The sequence below is a fragment of the Argentina silus genome (genome assembly GCF_951799395.1).
Source record: "Argentina silus genome assembly, chromosome: 1".
Taxonomy (NCBI): Eukaryota; Metazoa; Chordata; class Actinopteri; order Argentiniformes; family Argentinidae; genus Argentina; species Argentina silus.
In genome coordinates, this window is record NC_139655.1 from 6,808,207 (window position 1) to 6,834,144 (window position 25,938).

The window sequence follows — 25,938 nt, forward strand, 5'->3', positions numbered from 1 at the left end:
TCTATTGTTGTTACGGTGTATTAAGGCTGCATGTCGTCTGCACAGAGCTACCTGGAGTCCAATGGGACTTTGTTGTCTTGCTCTTTACCTCTTGAATTATGCACTAAACACAAAGGTAAAACTACAGTAGGTACTCAACACTCAACAATGTTTGCCAGGTATTCAACATACACCAGTCAGACCAGTTCTTCCCAAGAGAACTTTAAGCAGGTGCTACCCTGACACGCTGTACACATAATAAGGAGATCACACAGGTATATAAAGGTGTGTTACATGTATATACATGTGAAATGCACATTACTGTCAATAACATGGCGATGCGTGTTGTAGAAACTGAGCACCGTGTCCCCTCTGTGTCACACTGACAGACCGATAGGAGAGTGGTTAATAAAAAGGTTGCCCTTTGACAGAGCTCTTTGTTCTAAGCTAATGGAAACAGTCCAGTCCGCTGTGGCCTCAACCTTGTTGTTCTGAGCAGATCTGAACAAGGATCACAAGCTATTTCCATTTGTTTCAAATATAAGGCTGTGCACTCAAAGTTGACACTACATCAACACTGAATTTCATTTAGTCTTCCCGGCCCACTTTGAAAATGTCACTTGGCTGACAGTGCTTAGCAGGGAGTTTTTTTTATTTATTTTTTTATTTCTGGTCCCCAGTATCCCCACATCCGACTGTCAGTTGCAGTTGACACACCTGACCGTGCCACAGCTCTGTGACTGCATGGGCGCCCAGGGATTATCAGCTATCAGTGGTGAGTCTCCGTTGGGGCCATGTCTCAGCTCATCTCCTCCTGTGCAGCGCTCCGCTGCCTGTTATAATTGAAGCTGATACCATTCCCCTATGGCTGGCATCTCCACCCCTCCCTCCTCCCCACCTCTCTCCCTTATCACTCCCCAAAACCTTTCCCTGGGTCATTAAGACGACCAAGAACTTCAATTTAGGGGACAGTTTGTCCTGTGCAGTAAAATATGTTTTTGTAGCAGTGCTGTGGCTGTTTTGTTATGGTTACTCTTGCCATAAGGATACACAGAGATGCAGCCCCATTCCTCACTACAGCACAGTATGCAACTGTGTAATGAGCAAGATGTTTTCTTTAAGGCATTTAAGGTGTGTTTCTCCCAAATAGGAAACAAAGGCAGCTGCTACTCCCTGAAAGAGAATGGAAGAGCATTCATCATTTGTTTCAAAGGCTTGTATTTGTTGAGGGGTATTTTCCAGCTTTGATCGTACTATGTGCCAGGGAGAAGACTTTGAGGTCCTGACACTTATGAAAGCAGCTGATGTGCTGTAATGACTGCTTTATTCCCATGTACTGTATTAGCGAAACGCATCCTCTCAGGCTACCTTCAGATTTATGTACACAGATACAGTAACATTGACAGAAAGTGCTTTGCTAGCATGAGATACTGCTGCAAAGTCAGCGTGCTCATCGTGTGGTCCACAGCAAATCTGTTTTAGGGAAAATAAATATATACGGTAAAAGGAAAAGTGGTCACTTTTATTCAATGTAAGCAAAGAAATAGAAGCTACGGCCATAGATTCTGAGCTTTGTTGCCATAACAATGTATTATCTTCAACTGTCATTACAATACTGACACTAAAATACTGGGTATGGAAATAGAGATTGTATTCAATGTACCTTAAAATAGTAAAAAGCACTCAAAGTACTCAAAGTCACCTTGCAGTCAAAGTGCTACACAGGCTCTTGTATTGCTGATATGTCAAATGGCTATATGATGAACCGTTTGGTAACATCATTTGAGCATCATTTGAGCCTATTATAACTATCTGTGTCTAGAAATTGTTCAACGACTGTTGAATGTCTTTGTTGAGGAAATGGGTCAAACCTAATAAATGCATAATAACTTACAATGATTTACTGGGAATGATGAGTGTAATACATAACATTTCTATATTTAGTTTTTTAAAAAGATACTGTATTTCCTATGTCAACAACACACCAACTCACACTAACTCACACACACACACACACACACACACACACACACACACACACACACACACACACACACACACACACACACACACACACACACACACAGTAGTCACTGACACTCATCACTGACCCAATTTCTCATCTAGTGATTCAATGTCAGACTCCTGGCTGGGGAATTGGGCTTAGTCTCCATATTACAATATCCAGACTATGTGATGTTCACCCAGTAAACTAAAACTGCTATTTACTGTATCTTTCTAGACACATTTTTTCCTGAGAACTTCCTAGATGATACCACATAATTCCGGTCTGGAGAAGCAAGCAATTACCAAATTAAATCCTGTACATGGAAGAGGGGCAGTTTCGGGGTCACAAGTCACCTCCCCTAACCCAGTCATGGTGGCATTTCACAGTATGCAGTGTGTAGGGAGGGAGTAGGAAGAGGTTGGTGGGGGTTTGGGCGGCAGCCAGAACACTGCCCCGAGTTTCCCAAGCATCAGCACGCCAGTCACTGGGTGCAGGAAGACAAATTACCATCCCTGTGACTTGAGAGTAAGGCGAGCTCCCCTTCCCTGCCTCCTCCAGATGGACCTAATTAAAGCATTAGCCAATGAGTGGGGGCTGATGACTCCATCAGGGGCATTTTGGGTTTAAATAAACGGTGCAAATAAAGCTGCGTTCAAAATTACAGCCGGGCTCAAAATTACAGCCCCCTGTTCATGCACTGTTTACCTGCACTGTAAAGGGAATCATGTATCATGATTTTGTATATTCATCTATTTCCATTTTTCTCTGTCATTACTTTACAACAGAGGGATATTTTATCTCCGGGGGAGGTGCTCGTGCTGCACCTCTGAGGCTGGCGACGGCTGGCGGCTCCTCGTTCTTAAGGAGGGCGATAATTTAGAGTGAAATATACGCGGGGATGAGATCTGGAGTGGCTCTCTCTCCCAGGTCCAGTTTATCTGTCATCACCTCAACTGTCCCATATATCCAACCATACAGTCAATGCAATTCAGGACCACCATCACTCACTCCCTGCTGCACAGGCTCCACAGCAGCTCTTGACAGAGAATTTCACTCAGAGCAACACTAGCCACAAGGAGAATAACATTCCCAGGCACAATGTAACCACGTTTCCCAGTATCTGCCTTTAGTGCGTTGCTGTGTGATAACGAATCCATCTAGAGTGACCATCATGTTTTTATTCCCACTGAAGGAATGTCACACACTCTTGAGGCTGAAGATCTTCTTTAGGCTAAAAGGAGAATCAGTCTTCTTGAAGAAATGACTCACATTGTGGTCACTGGTACTTCATGAACCACCACTATACCACTTATCTGGTAGTTTCTGACTTTAAGGCTCGTCAAGCATCCATTTACTCTCCAAAAAGATACATAAACAGGGGCATACATTGGATGTACCTGTTCCCCCATTTGTTGAATGCCTGGGGTACAAGTTATTATCCTATCTAGGTAGAATAAGAGGAGCCCCGTAAATTCTACAAGGATCATCATTTGATGTTCTAGTTTGGGCAGTGTCTCTTGTTAGGTGGGAATTCTGAGACTCATAGCAGCCAGGCTGATCAGCCAGATCTGGTTCCACAAACACCACTACTGTGGTCGCGGGAAATGCTGCTTTTCTCTCTCCTGTATGACTGACAGGCCTCAGACAGGAAGGTCACTGTGCAATTGCACCACAGAGACAGCCACCACACCTCTCGAAGGCTCTGTGGATCACTGCAATGAGAGGGTCACTGTTTACCTGCCCTTAATGATGAAAACAAAATCCCTCTTTTTCTCCTCTCCTCTACACCATCAGGCAATGTCAGACACACTACAACAGGGTCTCTGTATCCCATGTTTCTCTCTCTTCTCTCTTCCCGACAATGAAATACAGTGACACCAATCTCAGGGTCCCCCGACGCCACAACACAGCTGTGTAGATGTCCCAGTTTCTGCCATCTAAAACCTTGCCAACTCGTCTCCCACTTAGTCTTACCAACACAGCCAAATGCGTTTCTCTTCACTGTGTTTTTTCTTTCTTTTCTCTTCAGGTTCCGTCACTCAACTTACTGGCGGATGGCAGCGTCAAAGATAAGGGCCAAACAAAAAGTCAACATTCCTGCGAACATCTGTTCCGTATCGTCAGTTCCTTGCTCTGATGCTCCATTTTACATTTGATTCCTCTGTCAGAATCTGGGGAATTCCGTTTTGAGCTGCTAGCTTATGACATGCGACAAGACTTCTAAATCGTAGCACTGAATTAATGATGCAACATATGCTCCCGACTTCGCTTTGCGATTATATAAAGGGCAGAAATTCCCACCTCCTAAAGGCAGAACTCATTATGTCTGTACTAAACACAAAGTAATAATAACAGGCATATCTACCCAGCCTATTCACATTCTTTACAAATCCTGACCTGTGTGCTGGCCTGTTCATTTTGACACACAATCAACATCATTAGGCCACACATGAGGGAATGCAGACAGTGCCAGAGTCTCAGAAACAACACACCCACTTTGTGAGATGCCAGCTACCAGCTAGCAGAGATTGTACTTGTCGTCCTCAAGCTGAGACGGCACAGCGATGCTTTAGTCCTTCACACTGCGCCTCCTCTCGCCTCCTCTAGCCTTCCAACCCGCTAATAATCACTGACATTCGCAGCTTTCGAACTTCCCCTCCTCTCTCCTCTGGCGCTCTAAAACCGGCAATTGGCCTCAAACGAGCCAAACTTAATCCCATCATCCTTAGCTTCCTGCCTCCAACACTGTCTTATGAGGCAGACAGCAAAGAATAAAGGAACTAATACACTGTCTGACTCTGCCACCCCTGTCAAAGAGGGTGAAGTTTAGCGCTGGCTGCTGTCGCAATGCTGCAGTCATTGTTCAGTGTAATTGCACTCAGTGGTACCTGAGAACTATTTTGTTACTTCTGTTCTCTGAGTTGTTTGGCTGCACACTCACATCCTCAGATCCAAGCCTCAGGTGTTCGTCTACAGGTCGGAGAGGTGACCACGTCTATGGCATGTGAAACTGACTTCAAAAATAAACACCCTGACCTTCTATATTCCCGTGCTCAATCAACACAAGGTACAGTAGCTCTAGCACGTACACTGTCACCTGCCATCGCCATCTCCTTTTTCTTCCTAGTTGCCACTGCTCCTCTTCTCTCTTCATCCATCATGCTGTCGTTCTCTAAACTGGGACAGCTCGTCACCCCGGTGCTTAACCCCTCTTTTCTGTGTCCCCCCCCCCCCCCAATCTCATCCGTGCATCTATCTTCTCTCTGTACCTGCACTCAGCTCATCCTAAGGGGATACACTAGCTGGGTTGGGACCTGCACTGACCTCTGGGTTGAGGACACCAGCGATCCTACCTGCACCCCCTGAACGTCACACATGCACACACACACACACACACGAACACGCACGCACGCACGCACGCACGCACGCACGCACACACACACACACACACACACACACATACACACACACACACCTCACTGGGACTCATTCCCATTCCCCATCTATCATCAGCTCCCACCCCTGTCACAGGCCGTGACCAAACATTGCTCCACTTTCTTTTGCCTCCAAACAGGCCCCCCCTCTTAATCTACAGTACCACACACCCGCCTTCCTTTGTTCCTGTGCCAGGGTCTAGGGCGGGGTAAAGCGCTAGGCATCCCCCAGCCCTCCTCCACCAGTAAGGTCTCTGCCCTCAGAGGAAAAAAGAGAAGCGAGGGAATTAATGTAAGGGGAATCATTATGTGAATCTTGCATGAGTGCTGATGAGAATAAGAGTGGCATATTAGTACATAACGACGGGAGGAAGGCTCTAAAAACAATGGGGCCCATTTCCCAAAGTTCAATTAAATTGCTTGTGACAGCGTGCATGTGAGGGCATATCTGCTGCGCGCCACTTGACTCCCTTCATTAGTGCGTGATGGTGCCAAGCAAGACTAGTTTTATATAGATATTTATAGCTTAATAACCAGCTGGTGAGAGGGATCCTGTGAAGACGCTGGAAGCTTTGTGATCATGTCAAGTGGAATTTGAGGCATAAAGAGATGACAGGCAATGAGGGAGTCTTTAGGTTGTTGTTGTTGTTAGGGGATGAAACAAAAAGAGAAAAGCTAAGATAAAAGGACAATGTAATTATATATAAGCAGTAGGACCAAGTGAGCATATACGACCAAATTAGTGTGTGTGTGTGTGTGTGTGTGTGTGTGTGTGTGTGTGTGTGTGTGTGTGTGCGTGTGTGTGTGTGTGTGGATGTGTGTGCGGCAATGTTGCTCCAGATTGATTTCACTGCAACATCCTCCTCCCATTCAACGGAATCCCTTGAATGGAGGTTAACAAAAAGAGAAGAAAAAGTAAGACATGTCAAATTAGCAGTTTAGTGAATCTCCTGCCAATTGTCTAATTAATAAATGGCTAATTATAATGTGCGTTAGCTTCAAATATCCGCTCAGCTATAACGTCCTGGCTGTCAGATGTAAACAAGCCGTGCGACTGTAGAAGGGGAAAATCAATCGACATCTGTTAATTTATCTCAGGCAGGAGACCAAATTGAAAAATGGATTGCTCTGCGTGCCACAAATCTGCATTGTGATCAAGGAGCAATACATCGCAGCACCTGCTTAGTAAACGATAATGGGCATTTCGGTGGTTAGCCAAGGGCCTTGTCTAGCCAATAAGGATCAAATTGCCATCTTTCAGGCCTGTGGACAGGGAGCCTACAGGCCCGGAGAGTATAGGCAAGCTGGCTGCAGAGAATGTCTTCAATCAAAGAGTGAAATTCTGCTGGTAGTGAACCAGAGTCTTCATTATGGACCTCTAATGAGTGGAAATGAGAGACAATAAATCCATTCACTGGGCTCCTTGGCTCTAAAGTCAGACTAATGATATTGCATTTTACTCTTTTAATAATGGGCCAATCCATATGCCCCCTGACTCGTTTCACAATATTGCTCCAACTTCAACTGCAGGGGCAGGGCTGTCTCTTCAGAAATTAATTCCAATGGGAGATTCATTGATACTGCAGCGACAGTTTAAAAGAAAAAGTCAAGAATAGGTGCTTCTTTTTCTTCAACACCTTCACACAAATTCACAAATGTTACAGAATGTCCATATATAATAGGGAATCCACAAATATCATTACATGTAAGAAAAATACAAACACACACAAGCCTGATGACAGATAGCCCTCTGACCTGGGTCTGAACTGTCTATCAGCCCCAAGTGGGTGATAGATCATGACTTCATATCGCACCAAAGCATCTTAAACTGATATAGATTCATCTGATGATGAACCCGAGGCCCTGCTACTGTATTGTATGCCTGACCCTGGAGTCATAATTATGACAAACAACCACAACACTGAGGTAAGGAAAAGCTCTACTGTATGTGGTAGCATAGAGGCAAAGCTCTACTGTGTGTGGTAGCATAGAGGCAAAGCTCTACTGTATGTGGTAGCATAGAGGCAAAGCTCTACTGTATGTGGTAGCATAGAGGCAAAGCTCTACTGTATGTGGTAGCATAGAGACAAAGCTCTACTGTATGTGGTAGCATAGAGGCAAAGCTCTACTGTATGTGGTAGCATAGAGGCAAAGCTCTACTGTATGTGGTAGCATAGAGACAAAGCTCTACTGTATGTGGTAGCATAGAGGCAAAAAGCTGCTTTGCAAACTCCTCCATGCCTCTCCTATCGTCATGCTAAATGTCTCCATAGATACCAGTCCATGTGAGATCAAGGTGATAATATCATCTTGCAAATTTGCACAATCAAATGGCATGATATTGTTAAGGCAACACAACATTTTAAAGTACCTGTGACCATTACATAACCCATAAAGGTCTATCATTTACACAGGGCAAAAAACATAATCATATTTAAAAATAATGAATTTATGTATAATGTTTTTTCAGTTCACCCAAACATGACAAAAGACAACTCTAATCTTGAGAGGTTTAAATGTTATACACACACACACACACACACACACACACACACACACACACACACACACACACACACACACACACACACACACTTTAACACAGTTTTTTAACAGCACAGGCTCTGGAAGATAAGCTGCATTAAAGACTCCAGCTGGCACAGTGCCCAGTGTGTCCTTCTGGCACGATGCGGTGTCGACACCAGGACACCCGCAGTGGGCATTCATCATCAACCCTGCTCAGGTATGTTAGGGCCAGTCGAGGGAGGAGGGCAACACACTGGCTACAGCCGTGCTGGGGTCCTTTGTCCCTCAACCTCATCTCAGTCCCCTAAAAAGCAGACCTAGGAGAGCCACGGCCCAGAGGATAATATGTTAAATGTAATATTTCATAGTTGGAGTTGTGAGGAAAATAAAAGTAAAGGAACCTACTCTATTGCAGTTTGAAAATCCCTAGGACTCTTTAACAGATGCACAACCATATTTTCCTAACCCACCTAACCCCTCTCTTTTATATAAATCACTTGAAACTCCCTGTGATGTGTGTTATTTAAAGCTCCTTTCTTCCCCCCTGGCACCTAAGATAGTCCCCTACCTAATAGCACCTCGAGGCCTGAACCTCTCTGCACAGACTGTTCCGTATGTCACCAGCTGTATCATTTGAAGTTTTCTTTGTCTTGTGACTCGGTAGTTTTAAGCTCCTGCTGCGAGTGACAAGAAGGTAGAACTGCCGGAACAGGTGACAACAAGATAATAGTGACTGCTGCAGAGAGTTCATTAGGCTGACCTGTTGGGATTTCACCAAAGTGTGTGTGTGTGTGTGTGTGTGTGTGTGTGTGTGTGTGTGCGTGCGTGCGTGTGTATGTGTGTTTGTGTCAAAGAGAGAGAGAGTAAGTGTGTGTGTGCATGCCTGCACGTGTGCTGCTTGTATCTGCTTGTGTGTCTCTGTGTCTGCGTGTGTGTGTGTGTGTGTGTGTGTGTGTGTGTGTGTGTGTGTGTGCGTGTGAGTGTCTTTCCCTCTAATCCTCCTGATGGTTCATTCAAATTAAAATGAACCTCCATCACATTAATAGGAACAGCAGAGAACAATGATGGGCTTTCTCCAGTCAGCAGGAAGAGGAGAGGATTATCATCACTATCGTCAGGACTATTATCATTAAACCCAGCTACCACTCTCTCCTTTCTTTGAAAATGAACAGACACAATTACGTTATTCAACTGAAACTTCCCCCACTGCATAGAGACAGTCTGCAGTATTCACTTTTGCAGGGGGGGTTTTGTGGGGGTTTTACAGTGGATAGAATGTGTCATCAGATGTGCACAGTTTCCTGCCTCTCTAGGGGTCTCATGACAGAGAGAGCAGCAGTATTCCCAAAGTTGCAGGTCAATCAATGAGAACAGCAGTCTATGGGGCACGGTGCTGACAGTGACATCTACAGTACACAGATACTGTATCTCTGTATCTCAAAATCTGCATTTTGATTATCTACCTACAGTTTACTAATCGTGAATGTATTACCTATGCCTATGCATTGACATTGTTATTATCGTCATTATCAACATCATACAGCCACCAACAATTCTGTCACATTATCGTCATCACCATCGGCATTATCGTTTTAGGAGGTGATAATGAAGATTTTGCTTACCTATTAAACGTGTTAAATCTCATCTAACAGGCCTGTCATTTAATCACACATCGAAGTGACATTCTGCGGCAGAAGATCTGTCAAGAAGCCTCACGCATACAGACAATTCATGCAGAAGCTTTGCTTTGGCACTAACACTACAAGTTTTTAGCTATGGGGATGTATCAATATAAAACAATAGTCTACATATGGAGCATTGTTATGTTACCATGTCAAATGTACCTTAATTTAGTCCATATCTTATTCAGGAACGGGGGTTAGTTAATCCAAGCAAACCATAGCCAGTGTTTCACCCAGAGAAACGCATCCTGTGTGTCTTTTAAGCCTGGCAACACCCGTAGCCTCAGGTCCAACATACCCTTCAACCTTTAGTGGTGGCCGAGGCCCCACAGCAGCAATATGGGATTGTTAGGCTGGGGTAAGGGAGAAGAGAAGAGGGATAGGATGGAAGTCTTCTCCATGCCAAACCCATCCTGGCCTATGCCAAAGCACTGGGTGTGCAAACAATTCAACTGAATCAGACTCAATGTATACTCAGGCCTTATCGGAGAAACCAAATATACTCTGGGCTATCAAAGGCGATGGATGAGCAATTGGAACTATTTGAATACAAATACATCAATGGTCTTCTTCAAGCTGTTCAAATGAAAATGTGATTGGGTAAAAATACATGTGTATGACCTGGAAAAACCTTTAACACTAGAAGCCCCGGGCCCTCTTTACTAACAGAAGTACCCAGTGCGAGGTCCGGAGACGTCCGGAGACATCCATTTGTTGACGTTAGTTTAACAGTGTAATCATTGAATTAGATCAATACCATGCAAAAAATAATACACTGGTTGTGTTTAGTCAGGACATAAAAATCGTTAGAATACCACATTTTGCATTTTAAAGGGCTTACATATCGAATATAACATATTGACGGACATAATTGGTGTAACTGTACTGTACATAGCCTACGCAGCAATGCTTTATAAGAAGTAAAACAGAACACAAATCTGAAGCAATAATGACATATAATGAAATATAATGATGCATAAATGCACAAAGGTCTATACACCAGTCATTTGCTAAAGTTAAACATGTTAAAGTGGACACAAAATCGCTTCTTCTTTCAGTGGCTATGCGTCATGCAAATGCGTCAGTGAGGTCCACAGAGAAATGCATCGGCTCTTAAGCTCCACCATGCAAACCACATTCAAAACAAATATTGATGTTGTCTCCTGGCTTATAACAATCAATCAGAAGCAAACAAAAGTGTGCAGAGTTACGCACAAAAGTGTTCCAAATGAGACACACTTAGGCTACAGTAGCCTACTGTACATACACACACAGGTGGAGAAAAATAAGCTATAATAGACTGAGAGCAAAAACTATGTTGTAGCTTGAGTAAAACAAATTGTAATATGCCGGCGTTTTCATATATAGTTGTGATGAAGGGTGCGTGTCTGTTCTCCGCAGGTTGGGTGCGCGCTCCACGGGCTTCTATGTAATTCTATGCACATGATCATGCAAATAACTGTTATTCTCTGTCTGCTATGTTGCTGATATCGCAATTACAGTTGAAATGGGTAAGCCATTCATAACTGTAAGGTCAGTTTCGATTCACCATGATGAGGGTAACGCGACTGGGACCATTTGCGCTGCTTTTGGGGGCAGGTGTTAATAGCGCCTCAGGACGTGACTTGGACATGTTGGCTATCAAAAACAGGTGTGGTAGTCATGAAAATGTTCTACGTGTGATTTTGAAGTTGTAACAACGCTAATATGTTTCTACAGACATTTAGGAAAATGGAAAAGGAGGAGGACATAGGTTTCACAACAGCAGAGTTATTTTATTATAAAGTGTCACTTCGCGCCCATGGACCTCCGTTGGGACGACTAGTGTTAAAAAATGCAAGCAGCATACAGTACGTTGGGGCTATATAAACTCACACTCGAACGCTGACGGCTTGGTGGCGATTCAGGGAGAAATCACATCAGACAAAGCTAATGCAGGCAAAGATTTTTTAAACACCTTTTAAAGGATTTGCTAGATAAGCCCGGTCTCTGAGCAGGGCCCCTAAAGGATGTTGGAATCGATGGATGAGAGCGGATTTACTGTAGGGCACGGAGAGGCAAAACTGTTATTTAATGCTGCCTGTGAGAGGAATAATGAAGCCGGAGGAACCTCATATGCTCGTGCTCTCATCATTATCAATGGCCTAATCTCCCATAAAGCATTCCACTAGACACACACTGATCTAATGTGCCCCACTTGTACATTTAACATTGCAAGAATTACCATGAACATAAATATGTACTGTATGTATTAGTAAGCAGGGCACAGTAAAATACCCCTCTCCAGCGGGAGAAGATTAAAACCTTGCTAACAAGATATCCTAAAAAAGAAACAAGAAATGGTAAAAACACCATGCAAACATTATTAATGCATTTACAACACAAACCTCTTAGTTAGCTATAAAGATATTGTCCTGTGTCTAATACACTTGGCCGTAGAGCTACAGTACAGTACTATGCTTTCACTATCCTGTATCAAACAGATAGGGATATAAAGAAATAATAACATTAGAGGGCTATAGCTATTCTACCTGATGCCCAGTGCCAGCGTGCCACCGCACAAGGACAGGCTGTCTCAGTGACAGTTGGGGACAGGTTACGGTGATTGGAGCACAGGTTGTGACCCCTCATCTGAAGCGAAGGTTTGGTCGTGCGGAAAACCAAGGGTATGACTCTGTGACCTAAGGAGAGATCCTCAAGAGAGGGCCTCTTAAAACGGTCCATCTTGTTAATGGAAATAAATGCTGTTACTGGGTCCTCAGGCAATAAGACTTGTCTATACCTACTAAAGTCCTTCATTAACTTTATCTAAAATGGGAACACCCTCTGATGGCAAGAAAAAAGGGAAGAACTATAAGCTGCTTCATCCAATTGCTTCTTGTATTCAAAATGAAACAGTGTATCAATGTTAATAATGCTACGTCAGCACAATGTGGTACAGTACTGTGGGTATGCTATGATGTGCATTATGTGTTAAGTCAGGTATGGAAAGATGTATACAGGCCAGTGGATGCAGAACCTTCTCTACAGCACACACGCAAAATTGGTTTCAAATATTTAATGAAATCAGCGGTCTTATCATAATTACTATTGTTTAATGCTTTTGGTAATTACTATCAATGTCACTCTAAGTGCTCATTCAAATGCTGTCATACTGAGCCACTCCCTGCATAGGGAACAGATGCACTGCCAAGAACACACAGTATCACTCAGAGGAAGAAAATCCACAGTTAAGAGAAAGAATAAAGTAGAGTACTGTATCAGATTATCTGGACTCTCTCCAGACAATGGAATGACTCAGATGATGACACAGTTGGCCCTAATTAAGATCATAAACTGTAGAAATGTTTTGCCACGACAACGTGTTAGGTGCTACTTAGAATTTAGTGTAGGGTACGGAGAGGCAAAACTGTTATTTAGCATTAAATAGTAGCATTTTAATGCATTTCAATTCTAGCTGAGGTCTGAGTTTAAGGACGGAAGTGTACATAGCTTAAAATCAGCAGCCTCAATTTCTAGGTAAATAAGGTACAGGCATACAATGTAGACTACATATAGTAAAATATGTTGTTTCAAGTACCATGATATATCTACAATACAGTACAATATTGCACCTTTCAATCGAAACACTGAACTGATTTAAATCAGAATGATAAGGGTGTCTAAGGTGAAGACATCATTGCTCACATAACCCAGTTTCACATTTTGTTTATTTTGAAACAAGGGATCCATGTTATCTTGCATGGTGTAGTATTAACACTGTAAACTGCTTGGATGTGTGCTCTACATAGCTCTGCAGAGCTATACTCTCTGAGAGGAAGTGATGACACTGACATATTACTGTGGTCTTATGCAGACTGACAGCTTGTGTTGTTTGTAACTACACAACACAGATCATCTGATAAATCCTGCAGCATAGCGTTTTGTGCTAAGTGATGAATTACACTCAAAGCAATTATCTATCATCAATGCTTACTAGCTAGCTATTGTACAATGTATATGCCATCATGGTTTAGCTGTGAGTGAGTACAGTTCATGATTGGTTTAATTTCATTTTTGTACCATGTTGTCATAGCAACTAATATTTTATCATATCGGGTAAAATGCTTATTATCCAGTCAGAGTAAATAAGAGATGGACTGATTAACTGAAATTCTTAACAGCTGAATTCTGTAACAAGAGAGTTCCTTCTTGTCCCATTGGTTTTAATACTTTTGATTTATTTTCTTTATAACCTTAGTGAGGCGATTACCTCAACAGCTCAGCTGTGTTATTGAGACATTTCAGCATGAAATTTGTTTTTCCTCACTGAACTTTAAGCAGAAATTCAACTGCCGAGTCTCAAAAGCCAAGAGGGGCTATTAAGAGATAATTACTAATTATGCTAATTTGCAAAGTTGTGCTATTTCTTTCCTTGGTCATTTTATCTGCGATTCTCAAGAGAGAACAGTCACCATTCAATGTTAATAACCTTTTTTTCCCCAGCTAAATGTTCGGTGGAGGACGCTGTGTCCTAAACCAAGGAATATTCTACCCTTAATCAGGATGTGTCTGTGAATTCTGAAGCCATCTGCATGCAGAAAAGCTTTTGCCGCTGGCGATGACCTTCATTAACCTCATAAATGCCAGCGGTGTTTTGTCACAGGATTTAATGTGGTTATCAGCACAAACACAAACAAATATGACGGAACTGTTTAGGGCAAAAATAGTGTTTACATCTCTGACTACATCTTGCTGCAATACCTTTCCAGAAACACACAGTCTGTGTGACATTGGTTTGTCCCTAACATTAATAACTGTGCTAATGGACAAAGCCTACATTAGAAACTGTGTCAAATATGAATAATTTGTACGCGGGATGAAAAAAAGGCCCTACTATCTAAAACCCACTGCTGTCAGTGTCTCCCTGAGTATACTTTGTGAGCGTGTTCGACAAAGGTCAGTGACTTTGGTCTCTACTTGCTCACTACACCTTTGTCACTCTATCATTATGGGTAAGGGCCGGGGTACCCCTGGTCAGGTGGTCACCTCCCACTGCTCCACTCCTCTCCCTGTCAAATGGTCACAGCGGCCGTGTTGTGTAGTGGTGGCCCTGCGCTAGGCGACACGTGGCCTGGTTAATGGCTTTGTGAAGGCCCCGCGTCGCTGCGTGGCTGAGTGGAAATGCACTGACCCCAGTCCGCTGCCCTGTCTTTGGCCTCACTCTGCACCCGCTCGGCCCACGGCAACCCCTCACTGGGGGAGTGCGTAAACAGTAATTGCTACATAAATTATATGACACTTGGTGTCAGCTGTTTCTGACTGAATTCCCATTAGCACTCTGGTTTTACTTGCTTGCGTTGTAAGTTAGGCAAGCACTGGATTGAAAGTTTAACAAAGAGAAATGCCTTTTATAAATGTACACTTTTCCATGTTTGGAAAAACACAATTTAGGTAATGACCAGGGATATGTTATGCATATATCTTTCAATAATCATACAAATAAATTCACATTTCACATATATGTGGTATTTTCTACAGTCTGGGCAATTTGTCACTGAGAACATGTCATATTTTCAAAAGGATGGTAATTGTGTTTGTACTTTTGTGGAAAAGACTGCACCAAATCCCTGAGGGACGAGAGTAAATCACTGTGGTGTGATTAATTAAAGCAACAACAACAACAAAACACAACATGTCTAACAAACCTCTTAAAGTAATGATGGAGTACATGTCTTTGGATTTCAATAGACTGTACTTAGAGGTTGGTGAATGAAGCAGAACCAAATGTAATTCACTCAATGCAGAGTTGAAAAGATTATTGAAATGTGGACAGTGTGCATAACAGTCATGCCTACAGCAAATGACATACTAATCGGAAAGTACTTGGGTAACAACGTGAAAGCAGGATGCTGATCATAGCAAATTATGATAAATGATTTTCAGTGTTCTGTGAATTTAACTGAAATGGTTTTCATATAAACAATATCACATTTCCAGGGATGTTGCAGTAGGTCAGTAAAATGGGTGAGATGGTGGTGAGTAGAACGTGTTCTACAACGGTGGTGATCCCACATCTAATCTTTATTGTGTGCTTTTTTCAGATGCACTTTACTATCATTATTGCACTGTGGTAAAAAAAAAAAAAAAAAAAGAACAATAACAATAACACTGGAAAAAAAAATAACTAAATGAAATCAGGGGGAAAATCTGCTTACATCCTTTTGAATACACACATAGGTTTTAATACATAGTCCATTTTGAAATAATCTGCAGCATTTGCAAAGGATTAACTCTCAAATGCCCTGTCCACATAATCCCAGAATAGGGCCCCTCAGCTGAGAGGACTATAAAAATAATTGTCTGAGCTCTCAAGTTGATGAATGTGTATTACAATAAAAACACAAAGTATTAAACTCGAATCTCCATAAAATTCAAAAAGGTTCAAACAATCTGCTGACGTAGAAAAATGTTGGTTAGAATGAAAGGGCACTTACTTTCAAACTAAACATATTGTGTACTTTCATTAGAAAGGCTTAGGTTATTTTATTTTTCACGCTGACAGAATGTTTTATTTCTGAACACAAACGGCACACAAGAATATCAGAAACAGACAAATATCAGAAATATTTCACGTACATTTTCATTGTTACAATAGTGATGTAGCTGTATGATGTGAAAACATGACTGATGCTGGAGGAGTTAGTGATGACCACCAGTTCTTAGAGATAGTTCATTTGCAAACAGTCTCTGCCCCTAATGTCCCATGCTATCAAACTGAATCAGCACAGCTGATATATTATCCATTTAGAAACACACTGAAAGGTTGTCAGCTAATGTGCACACTTTGTGTGATTTTCATATGCAATGCCTAATGTTGTGTAACCAATTCTGTCATTTCCATTATGTAAATACATTTGCCTCAGCACTATATTTTATGTATTGTCTTTCTTTGTCTCAATTACTTGGGCTATTAATATCAGAGGTTATGAAAATGGGTTCAGTTGTCTGTTTGTAGTTTGATGGCATGTGCAAACTGCTCATGAGACCTCGTTAAATATTCAATTGGTTTCAGGAACGAGAACATACTTTAAGCATTCATCCATACTCTACTGGAATACAATACAGAGACAAGGACATTTAAAAACAACACCAACAAGAACTAGAAAATGTCATCATCATTGTAAATGATTCTAAATGATGCATAACATGTGAAGTAAACAATGATTGAATATAATATTGTGGTCATGATGTAAATACCTCCGTTAGCCGGTTTGCCAATTCTGCCTTTAGCTGGTTGGGGGTGATGTCAGACCATACATGTCAGACCATACCATATTTCTGATCATTTACACCTAGATAATAAACACACCACATATATCTAATGTACATATGTGACCAGCTGTATTTAAAATCGTTTGAAATGTCACAAAACTAAACTGCACCAGTATACTGCTTCTGAAAGTGGATTGGGCTTGACAATCAATTTACAAGTCACATTTGTCATTAACTACACGATTCAGTCTCAAGCATTAGCATCTACCCTTTTCCAACAATGCCTCTACTTTACCTTTCACGGGTAATTACTTAAGCACCTTGGACGACAATCAATCACAAACACTCAGCAATCACACAATACACACAAACAATAAGAACAGTATATGGAATGGAACTTCAAATCAAACCCACTCTAAATACAGACCAAAGCAAAAACATACAAAATGACAGGCAGAGTGAGGGAAAACAGTTTGATCAATGAAATGTTTTATCAGCAAATCCAGACGGTGCCCCTGTAGCTGTCAGAGGATGTGATAAGGCAAGCAGGTCGCATGACACAAACTTGTCAGAGGACATTTTGCCCCTGAACCCATTTCTCATCCGTTATTTTTCCACTTTAAGAGCCTGACTAACTCCTTCCCGACAGTTACTCTGTCATATTTTTATGATATCATTATTTATGGAAAGTTTTTAAACATGTGAAGTTAGTGAACAACCCTACAGGCCACAGTGTTTATATTACTGATATTTTAAAGCTGCTTCTTGCTATTCCACTGAACTCTCCAGCTGGTTATGACTCAGTCGTAACCTACTGTCATGATTAGCAACAAGTTTTTGAAACACTGCCTTGTTTCAAAAGCATCCAGGTCAATTTCTGTACATATTGTTTTTGAAATTGAATTGACAGTGTGAATCCTAATTAGAACAGAACATACAAGCCGTTTTAGGATAGATATGCATTCAATACTTGCTTGTTTATTGGTGTATACTCCATGACACTAGACTATAAAGGTTTACCTCATGTGTTTACAGTAAATAGAAAAGGTGTATTAAATGACAACATTTTACATTTTAAGAAAATCATAACTATTGATATTTATGCAAAGTTCAACACCTCGGAAATAAACAAACTACAAGCAATAGGACTACCGTGTACACCTTAGGCTACCTTACAGAAATGCACTTAAGTTTCAATCCAATTGATATAGATTGAAAAGTATATGATTGCAAAGAAATAAATGAATAGTGGACCCTCCATATAATAAGGTCAGTGTAGGGACTAAACTTCAGTATCCAAAGGGGCTATGTTTGATCCATGTATGTGTGTAACCTCGACTACCACATCATTGCCTGGAGTCAACAGTTCAACAAATGCTCTTTTGTCATTTGTAGAAAATAAGCATAATATATGGATATCCAATACACACTCATTAGTGTAAATCTGACAAATTTCTAGTGCAAGTCTGACCTAATTTCAATGTGTCACATATGTTGTACAGCTATACAGTAAGTGAAACACATTACTACACTACTGTAGTCACATAGTAGGATAGGCTCGAGAGATATCATAACGAATAATAATGAATAATGAATTAGCTTACACTTTACAAGTCCATGATTCATAATTGTTTCGTCCAAATTGTTCCTCATGTGTGCTGTATTGTGGATATCATTTGTATGTGCATTGACATAATGTGATAGCCTAACTTGAAACACGGGCAATGGATGCGCTGAAGTCACACGTGGAAGCATGTGAGACGGCTCATTATTTTCCTTTTAGAAATGAAAAATATATATTGACATTGTTCTATACAGCGTTACATTATTTATGTAACGCAGACGGCATTGTTTGAATGAAGCGAAACTTCAACTTTGCGGAGATGGTGCATGTGACAATGCGTCGTGGGACCTACATAATACTACAAATGCATATTTACGATTACCGCGAATCGGCAAACAATGTCTGTATTCCTCGTTCAATTCTACAGCTAAACGCTCAGGATAATAATAGGTAAAATCTCTTAAAAATTGCGCGACGCAGTTTCAGTTTGTCATTGCCCTCTACTCCTCCAAGGTGCGCGCGACCTCTTTGTTTCACATTCTCTGGAAATAAATATAAAAACTGAAATAAAAGTTTACCTCTTCTCTTCGACCTTCTTCTTCTTCTCCTTTTGAACTTGCATTTGACTTGACTGCTTGGAGTTCCCGACGCGCGGGTGCTGTTTCCAAGAACTGATGCCATCACAGTACAGCGGAGCGACGCGCGAAATAACTTGTTCTGCTTAAGGTTTTCCTTAGTTGTTTTGTGTCAGTTCGAAATATAAAACAGTCCTCGGTGACGTTGTAGATATTTCTGACTCTCTTTATTCCCTCGCGAACTCTTACCAGGGAGTGCGTCTCGCTGTTAAAGCTCTGTCTGCACAATTACCTCTAAAACTCCAGCAAGCCTCCCTCTCGGAGAGACTGTATTTTCAGCACAGCGTGAGAGCTCATACTGATACCGCCTCCCTCACGCAGGGTGATGTGGTGTATGTAGAGCGTCTAGTTTCTGCACCTCTGCGAATTTTTGGCACCAGCCACTTTGAATCCAATCATGCAGGAAGCCTATCTATTTGCTGCCGCAAATTCTAATTAGACCCAATCATGACTGTCTCCAAGCTGTGACATCACCAGTAGCCCCACCAACCCCTGCACCCCCTCTTCCCTTGCTTATTTGGGTGATGGCTTTCTCATCCCACAGGACAAGACAGGGAGGTAAAGATCAGCCTGTGACAGAGTCTTGGTTGGTTTTTAATATGTTTCTCTTCGCGTGTACAGTATGTGTTTGTCCATATAGTGCAAAACATTATTGGAATTTTCATATAATTATTTGTATTTCACTCTCTCTCTCTCTCTCTCTCTCTCTCTCTCTCTCTCTCTCTCTCTCTCTTTCTCCTGATGTGGAGAGACTTTCTCCCCTTTATTCTGTACCAAAGTGTGGTGTCAGTGACATCTGTGGTATTGAAGATGATGTGCAGTAGGGTGAATAATCTTAAATTCATTGACTTTGACCTTGAAACGCGTAAGAGGAACCAAAGTCAATGTTCTTGAATATTAGAATGTTATGTTGCATGATCAGAATGTCTAGTTTTTATAGTGTATAGTGTTATAATGTAAAGTCCCAAGAGGCTTGGTGTATTAAACACATCAAGCTAGGATTTATTTGTATGTTTACAGTGTAGTAAACTAAAAGATACCGCTCAAGGAACGTGATAGTAGTCCTTATACAGTACCTGTATGTACAGTACTGTACAATGATCGCATGCTATGCTGTTTAAAGCAAACATATTTAAATATGCAAGGACTGAACAACTGTAGGCTGATGTAATGACATTTCTTTTGTTTTCTGTGTCCTATTTAAGCAGAGGACAAAGCAGACTTTGTATGACCTTCAACTTCAGAGGTAAAAGACTGACAGGTTATTGCAACTGAAAATGTTTGAAGAAACTGACATTTTGGCATTTGTGTTAAAGCACAGTGTTGACTCTTTCAAAAAGCATTTGTGCTTTTTGCTACCTCGCGGTTATGTTGTATTCCCCCAGCCATCTGTGCAAGGTCAGGTGTATGTTGGAAGTGCTATGGTGCCAGATACATTCAAAATCATACATAAACACAGCTTTTTAACTCCATAGTAAAAGCACGATGACCTTACGGTTTGTCCTCACTTTTTTCCCAAACTCTGGATGCAAGGAAAGGAAATAGCGCTAACAACTGCATTACAATTGTATTCATTCTACATGACATGAGAAATTAACATAACAACAAAACAACAACAAAACACATTAAAATCAGAGCCTAAAAACCTTGAAAGTCAGTGATCCAGAAGATAAAGCAGTCTACGATTCACATTTACTAATGCTGATGTTTTCCTAAAAACACACACCAAAAATATGCATCTAGCGACATCAGTTTTAACCTTCCTACCCAAATCTATTTTCCCATTGACATTAAAAAAGCCATGCATTTTCGGAAACATGACATGTTTGCTGATGTCAGATGGAAAAGTCACTTTGAGGTTCTTTTGTGTGGCGGAAACATTTCCACATTGCCAGAGGGAGGGAGCACTACTCAGGTCTGTCCGGTGGGACACGACCTGCCCCGAGGACACCCACAAATATCCATGTAAATTGCAGTTTAAGAGAAATCAATAGAAGTGACAAGTTGCCAATGCCACTATCTGGGGACGTAATGAAGGTGTGAGGGGGTAAACCATTCACAGATAACACCAAGGAAGGAAATTTACAGCGATGGGGTATCAGACACACACTGTGTGTAAGAACTTGGGGAGACAGAGAGCTGTGGCTGATTCTAGCTCTGTCCTGGTGGGAAGACTCAATACTGGACATGTTGTGTTGCAACAGCCTTGCTGAAAAGGTTTAAACAATGTACCCCATTACCCCCCATTGTTTCCTGATTTTAAAGTTTCTACCATTTTTTTTTTTTCAATTTAATAAGGAGCTTATCATTGTTAATCACCTGTTCTGGGACTCCCACTGAACATTATAAACTGTGAGAGGTTTCCAGACTCCCTATATTAATTTTCACTTTACTAGCCGCTGTCCATGGTGCTGAACCCAGGCATACTCAAGCAGGACACAATACAACTTTTTAAAACGTAAGGTCTACTAAGGAAATTGAATGTTAGGCACTATAAAAAACCTCTCTTGAGATATTTCAGTTGTGAGCTACTTATTTAGATAACTATATAAAACAAAACTTTGTATAAATTGCAGCTGAGTAATAACATTAGCTACATCACAACCACATTGTCAAACATTCACAAACCCGCTATTCTCATCGGGCAAAATAGTCCTCTCCCTTGTTCAAAGCAGTGTCTAAAAATGTTTTCATGTTGATTTCAGGTAGTTTGTTGTTTTCTCCATGAAAGTACTATTTTCCTTTAATCTTGTTTGTCTTGCTTTTGCTAGTACCCGTCACTGAGGGCCTCCGAGGGTTTTTTGAGTGCTCTGATATTCTGCAGCAATATCCTCAGAATGAAAACAATGTAATCACAACATAACGTTAAAGAAGATCTCATTGATATGCTTTTTAATGCCGAGAAATTAAGGGAAATTATTCAGCATACTGTATAATTAAACATGTCATTACAGTGACATTATTCACATAAATATTTACAAATTTTGATACTTCAAGACAATAAATGTGACCATAGACTTATTTTTATTCCCATGTATACAGTATGTTTGACCCATTTTTAACTCTAAATATACGTCCAGAGAAGGGGAGCCAATTATGATGCATACAACAGATATGTTGCATTGTGCATGCAACAAAACATACACAAATATATATACAGTGTCTTACCCAGCATTGAACAGCATGGACATGTTTTAGTATATAAATTATATTAATAATACTATTATAGCCCTCATCAGAACTATGATAGAATGTATCATCTTAACTAGACATCAAATTTTATGTGATTCATTACAAATCCATTATACAATATATTATTTGCATTTGATCTTGAGAGCCATTTATCTAACATAAGCCCTAAGGCAAAACTGGTAAGTTGGTAATAGAGTATCTCAGTTTGCAGCTATAAGCTATAGAGGAAGCAGCAGAACTCCAGTGCTATTTTTTTTCCTATGGAGGTAGGCCAATCACGCCACAATACAGGTGAAACATAAACAATTAACACCATTCTTGAAACAGATTTTTCATTTGAAACTGATGAACCAAGTGTCACAATTCAGCATTTTCTGAATATACCTCCATAACCCCTAGACACTAGTTACCTTGTTGCACCACTGTCATGTGGGTCTCTGTGAAACTTCCCTTTGCTGGGTGATGATTTCCCAGTCTGCTCTCTCCCTTGTGAAGCCCTTCACCCAGCCAGGTCAGTGATGTGGAGTTGGAGGCCCCCTTCCTTCCCTGTGTGGATATTGACTTTAAGCTTTGTGGGAGGGATTAGGCCGCTGTGGCCTTATCTGCTGCTCAGGCTCCTCACATGGGGCTCCCAGGGAGCCTCAGATCTGCCTTCATCTCCCCTCCGCAGACATTTCACTCCTCAGCTCCTAATCCAACACCACACACACACACACACACACACACACACACACACACACACACACACACACACACACACACACACACACACGTCTCCATGTTTATTTTCAGCCCCCTGTTTCTCACCCTTCACCCCTCATCCCCAGTCATTACACACCTCATTATTGCCATATGGGCACACAGTGTGGAGAGGAGGAAGACAGGGGAGTAGGAACATACTGTAGAAGTTTTAGCTGCTTCTCCACGACATGTTATATTTAATTGTGGCAAGGGGTCTGAGTGAGTAGTTGGGAGTCCAGAATGGAAGTCACAGTGCTGAAGTTTGCTGATTGAGCTGTTATAGCAGTTCATGTGGGTTTTGGAGAAATTCATAAATCTTCTATTTCGATATATTCCTTGCTTTGTGCACAGAGATGATTGAGGACAACAAGCACATCAAAAAAAAGCAATTCATGGAGAGTGGCACTTCATCCAAATGTATGTATGTGTGTGTGTGTGTGTGTGTGTGTGTGTGTGTGTGTGTGTGTGTGTGCGTGTGTGTGTGTGTGTGTTAGCACAGATCTACATCAATCAACAATGACATCATTAAACTGCACAATCAAGTCGATTGCACGGTACTGTATTGGATATGAAGTCATGTTCTGACATCTCACAGTCTTTGTGGCATCAGTGAAGTGCAGACTATCAGCATTTTAGTGAGATACAGTATAATCTTTTCTGAATTACTTCTGATTTTTAATTTTCTTTTCACCGCTCTCATACTCATATTAATCACATTATGGTCTTTGAGAGAATTGTCTGGTGTGCATCAGCTAACTTGTCTTAGCTGACCCCAGCATTTGGAAGTTGAAGATAAAGACGTAAGTGACAGCACGGAAATAGCCTTCTCTTGGGCCACCATTTATGGGGATGCTGTATGAATACTGGTATAAGAAAGAGAAGGGGAACAATCGACTCCTTACAGTATGTCAGCACAATTTAAGGCCATTGCAAAATCATTATGTTTAGGCAGCAGATTGAAAGAGAGAGTCGATCAAAATGACTCTTACAGTTTACAGAGTTGACACTGATGTTTAGACTAGACGTGGTATGTAATGAATGTAATACAATATGATACATGCTGTTTTGCACTGTTCCTTCCTCCCTGGGTAGAACAGAATATGTCTGGGTGGGATTACCTACAATGTCGTACAGCCATATTTACTAACCCTAACCCTGAATAGAAGAGCCCTGCATTATGTTTAACTGTTTTAACTTGTGCATGTAGATTTTTAGTGAAAAGGGTTACGAATGAGTGAATAGCACTTAAATACTTACCAAATGTTCTATAGTATGACCTTAAATACATTTACTATATTGTCTTTTGACACATACCCACAAAACTGATAATGACAATCAGACATCTTTAATTGGTAAATCAGGCTGACAATCTAGAACATTTCATTTCTATTACATTTCATTTTCCATGAATATTCTTGTGTTCTTTGTATATTAACTATGGTTTATTCAAACTGTCCCCCTGAATGGGGGCTAACATTACTGCCCTTAATGTCACATAACATTATCAGTGCCGTAGTTTTATACAAAGGGCCTATTGTATCCTTTGGTGAATGTGGCTTATCGGGAGAAGACAGAGAAGGAGAAAGGGAAGGAGAAAATGGTGAAAAGAAAAATAAATGTGCTCTCTGTTTACTGAAGGAGAGAGACCTGATGCAACTTGAGGACATTCAGGAACTTATAACCAACACTAACAACTCATGTTACATTTTCAGCTTTTGTGCTTTTCTATGTGTTTGGTGTTACACAGGCAGATATAGAATTATATCTGTTGAGACAGTGTGAGAGAGACCCGTAGTGCAGTCCCGGGGTAAGGGCGCTTGTTGTGCCAGTTCTAATCAGGCTAAACTCCTTGGCTGCAGGTGAAATGGACTGCTGCATTTGGGTTTAGTTTCTCTACTCATTATGTCAGGTGGAGTGTGCAAGAGAACTGCACCCTGACCCGGAGTTTACACCAGACAAATCTAACAAACAGACACACAGACAACAGGGAGAGGATATCACTCAATAAATGAATCAGTGCATAAATAAATAGAAGTTAATGGAACTTGTACCAATAAATAACTCACAAACGTCAGCAACAGTGATTTTTATTACTTACTATACTGTATGTAGCCATCTGATTTTATAAAGTATAAATAATATTTTTTTATACTTTATTTCCTGTTTCGTTGAAGTGGATGTGTTTTGTGAAGCTGTCTTCAGGGCATATGATGTCTCCTTGGTACTGGGGCCACTGTGATTTACACAGTCAAACATTATTAACTGTAGTGGTTTTAACCTTTTAACAAACACAGGACAAGGACAGCCAGGAGTGAAGGGCAAACGGCCTCTCCCACACCAACAGGCCTGGAGTCTGATCAAATACCCTGTACAAACACACTGGACACCAAACTAAATGGTTCAGCTCCCCAATAGAGAGGGCTGGATCTAATTTAAATAACAACAATTACACAAGTTTATCTACTGAATAATTTATTTTCTGTTATTTCTCTTTTTTCATTTTTGTTTCTCTTTGTTCAACTCTTGTCTTTCATATCATCTTTGCTCAGCCACTCGCAGGCATTGTGCTGTAACTGCTTGCCTTATTAGAGTAATCCTATATGAAATTACTTTACTCCCAAGGGCCTCATTCCTTGGAAAATACCTTGTGTTCTATCACACTACAGAATATCGTCCACCACCGGGTGTTGTATATTATTGGCCATCACAAGGACGACGAGGCTGGGCCATGCCAGCTGGAATGCTGTTAATAATGGTATTTCAATATGTGCTACAGTATTGACTCTTACTGATGTCAGTGTATCAATTTAAATCAAATGTCACACGCATTTCCTTGAATATCACTACATTTCAATAAGCCTCTATTGCACCTTACACAGATGGTCAAATTGACCCCCCCCCCCTCCTTACTTTTCTCCCCCTA

At 41.1% G+C, this 25,938-nt stretch overlaps 1 protein-coding gene across 1 annotated transcript in view; it reads right to left on the minus strand.

Annotated features, from left to right (window-relative positions):
• Positions 1-19,128, minus strand: part of adarb2 (adenosine deaminase RNA specific B2 (inactive)) — a gene marked incomplete at both ends in the record, with an annotated part of 120,761 nt that extends 101,633 nt beyond the window's left edge. Inside the window, 3 exon segments of the mRNA XM_083665663.1 lie at positions 11,587-11,658; positions 11,661-11,669; positions 19,026-19,128. Coding sequence (XP_083521789.1) covers positions 11,587-11,658; positions 11,661-11,669; positions 19,026-19,128 — 184 coding nt within the window.
• Between the last annotated feature and the right edge of the window lie 6,810 nt (positions 19,129-25,938).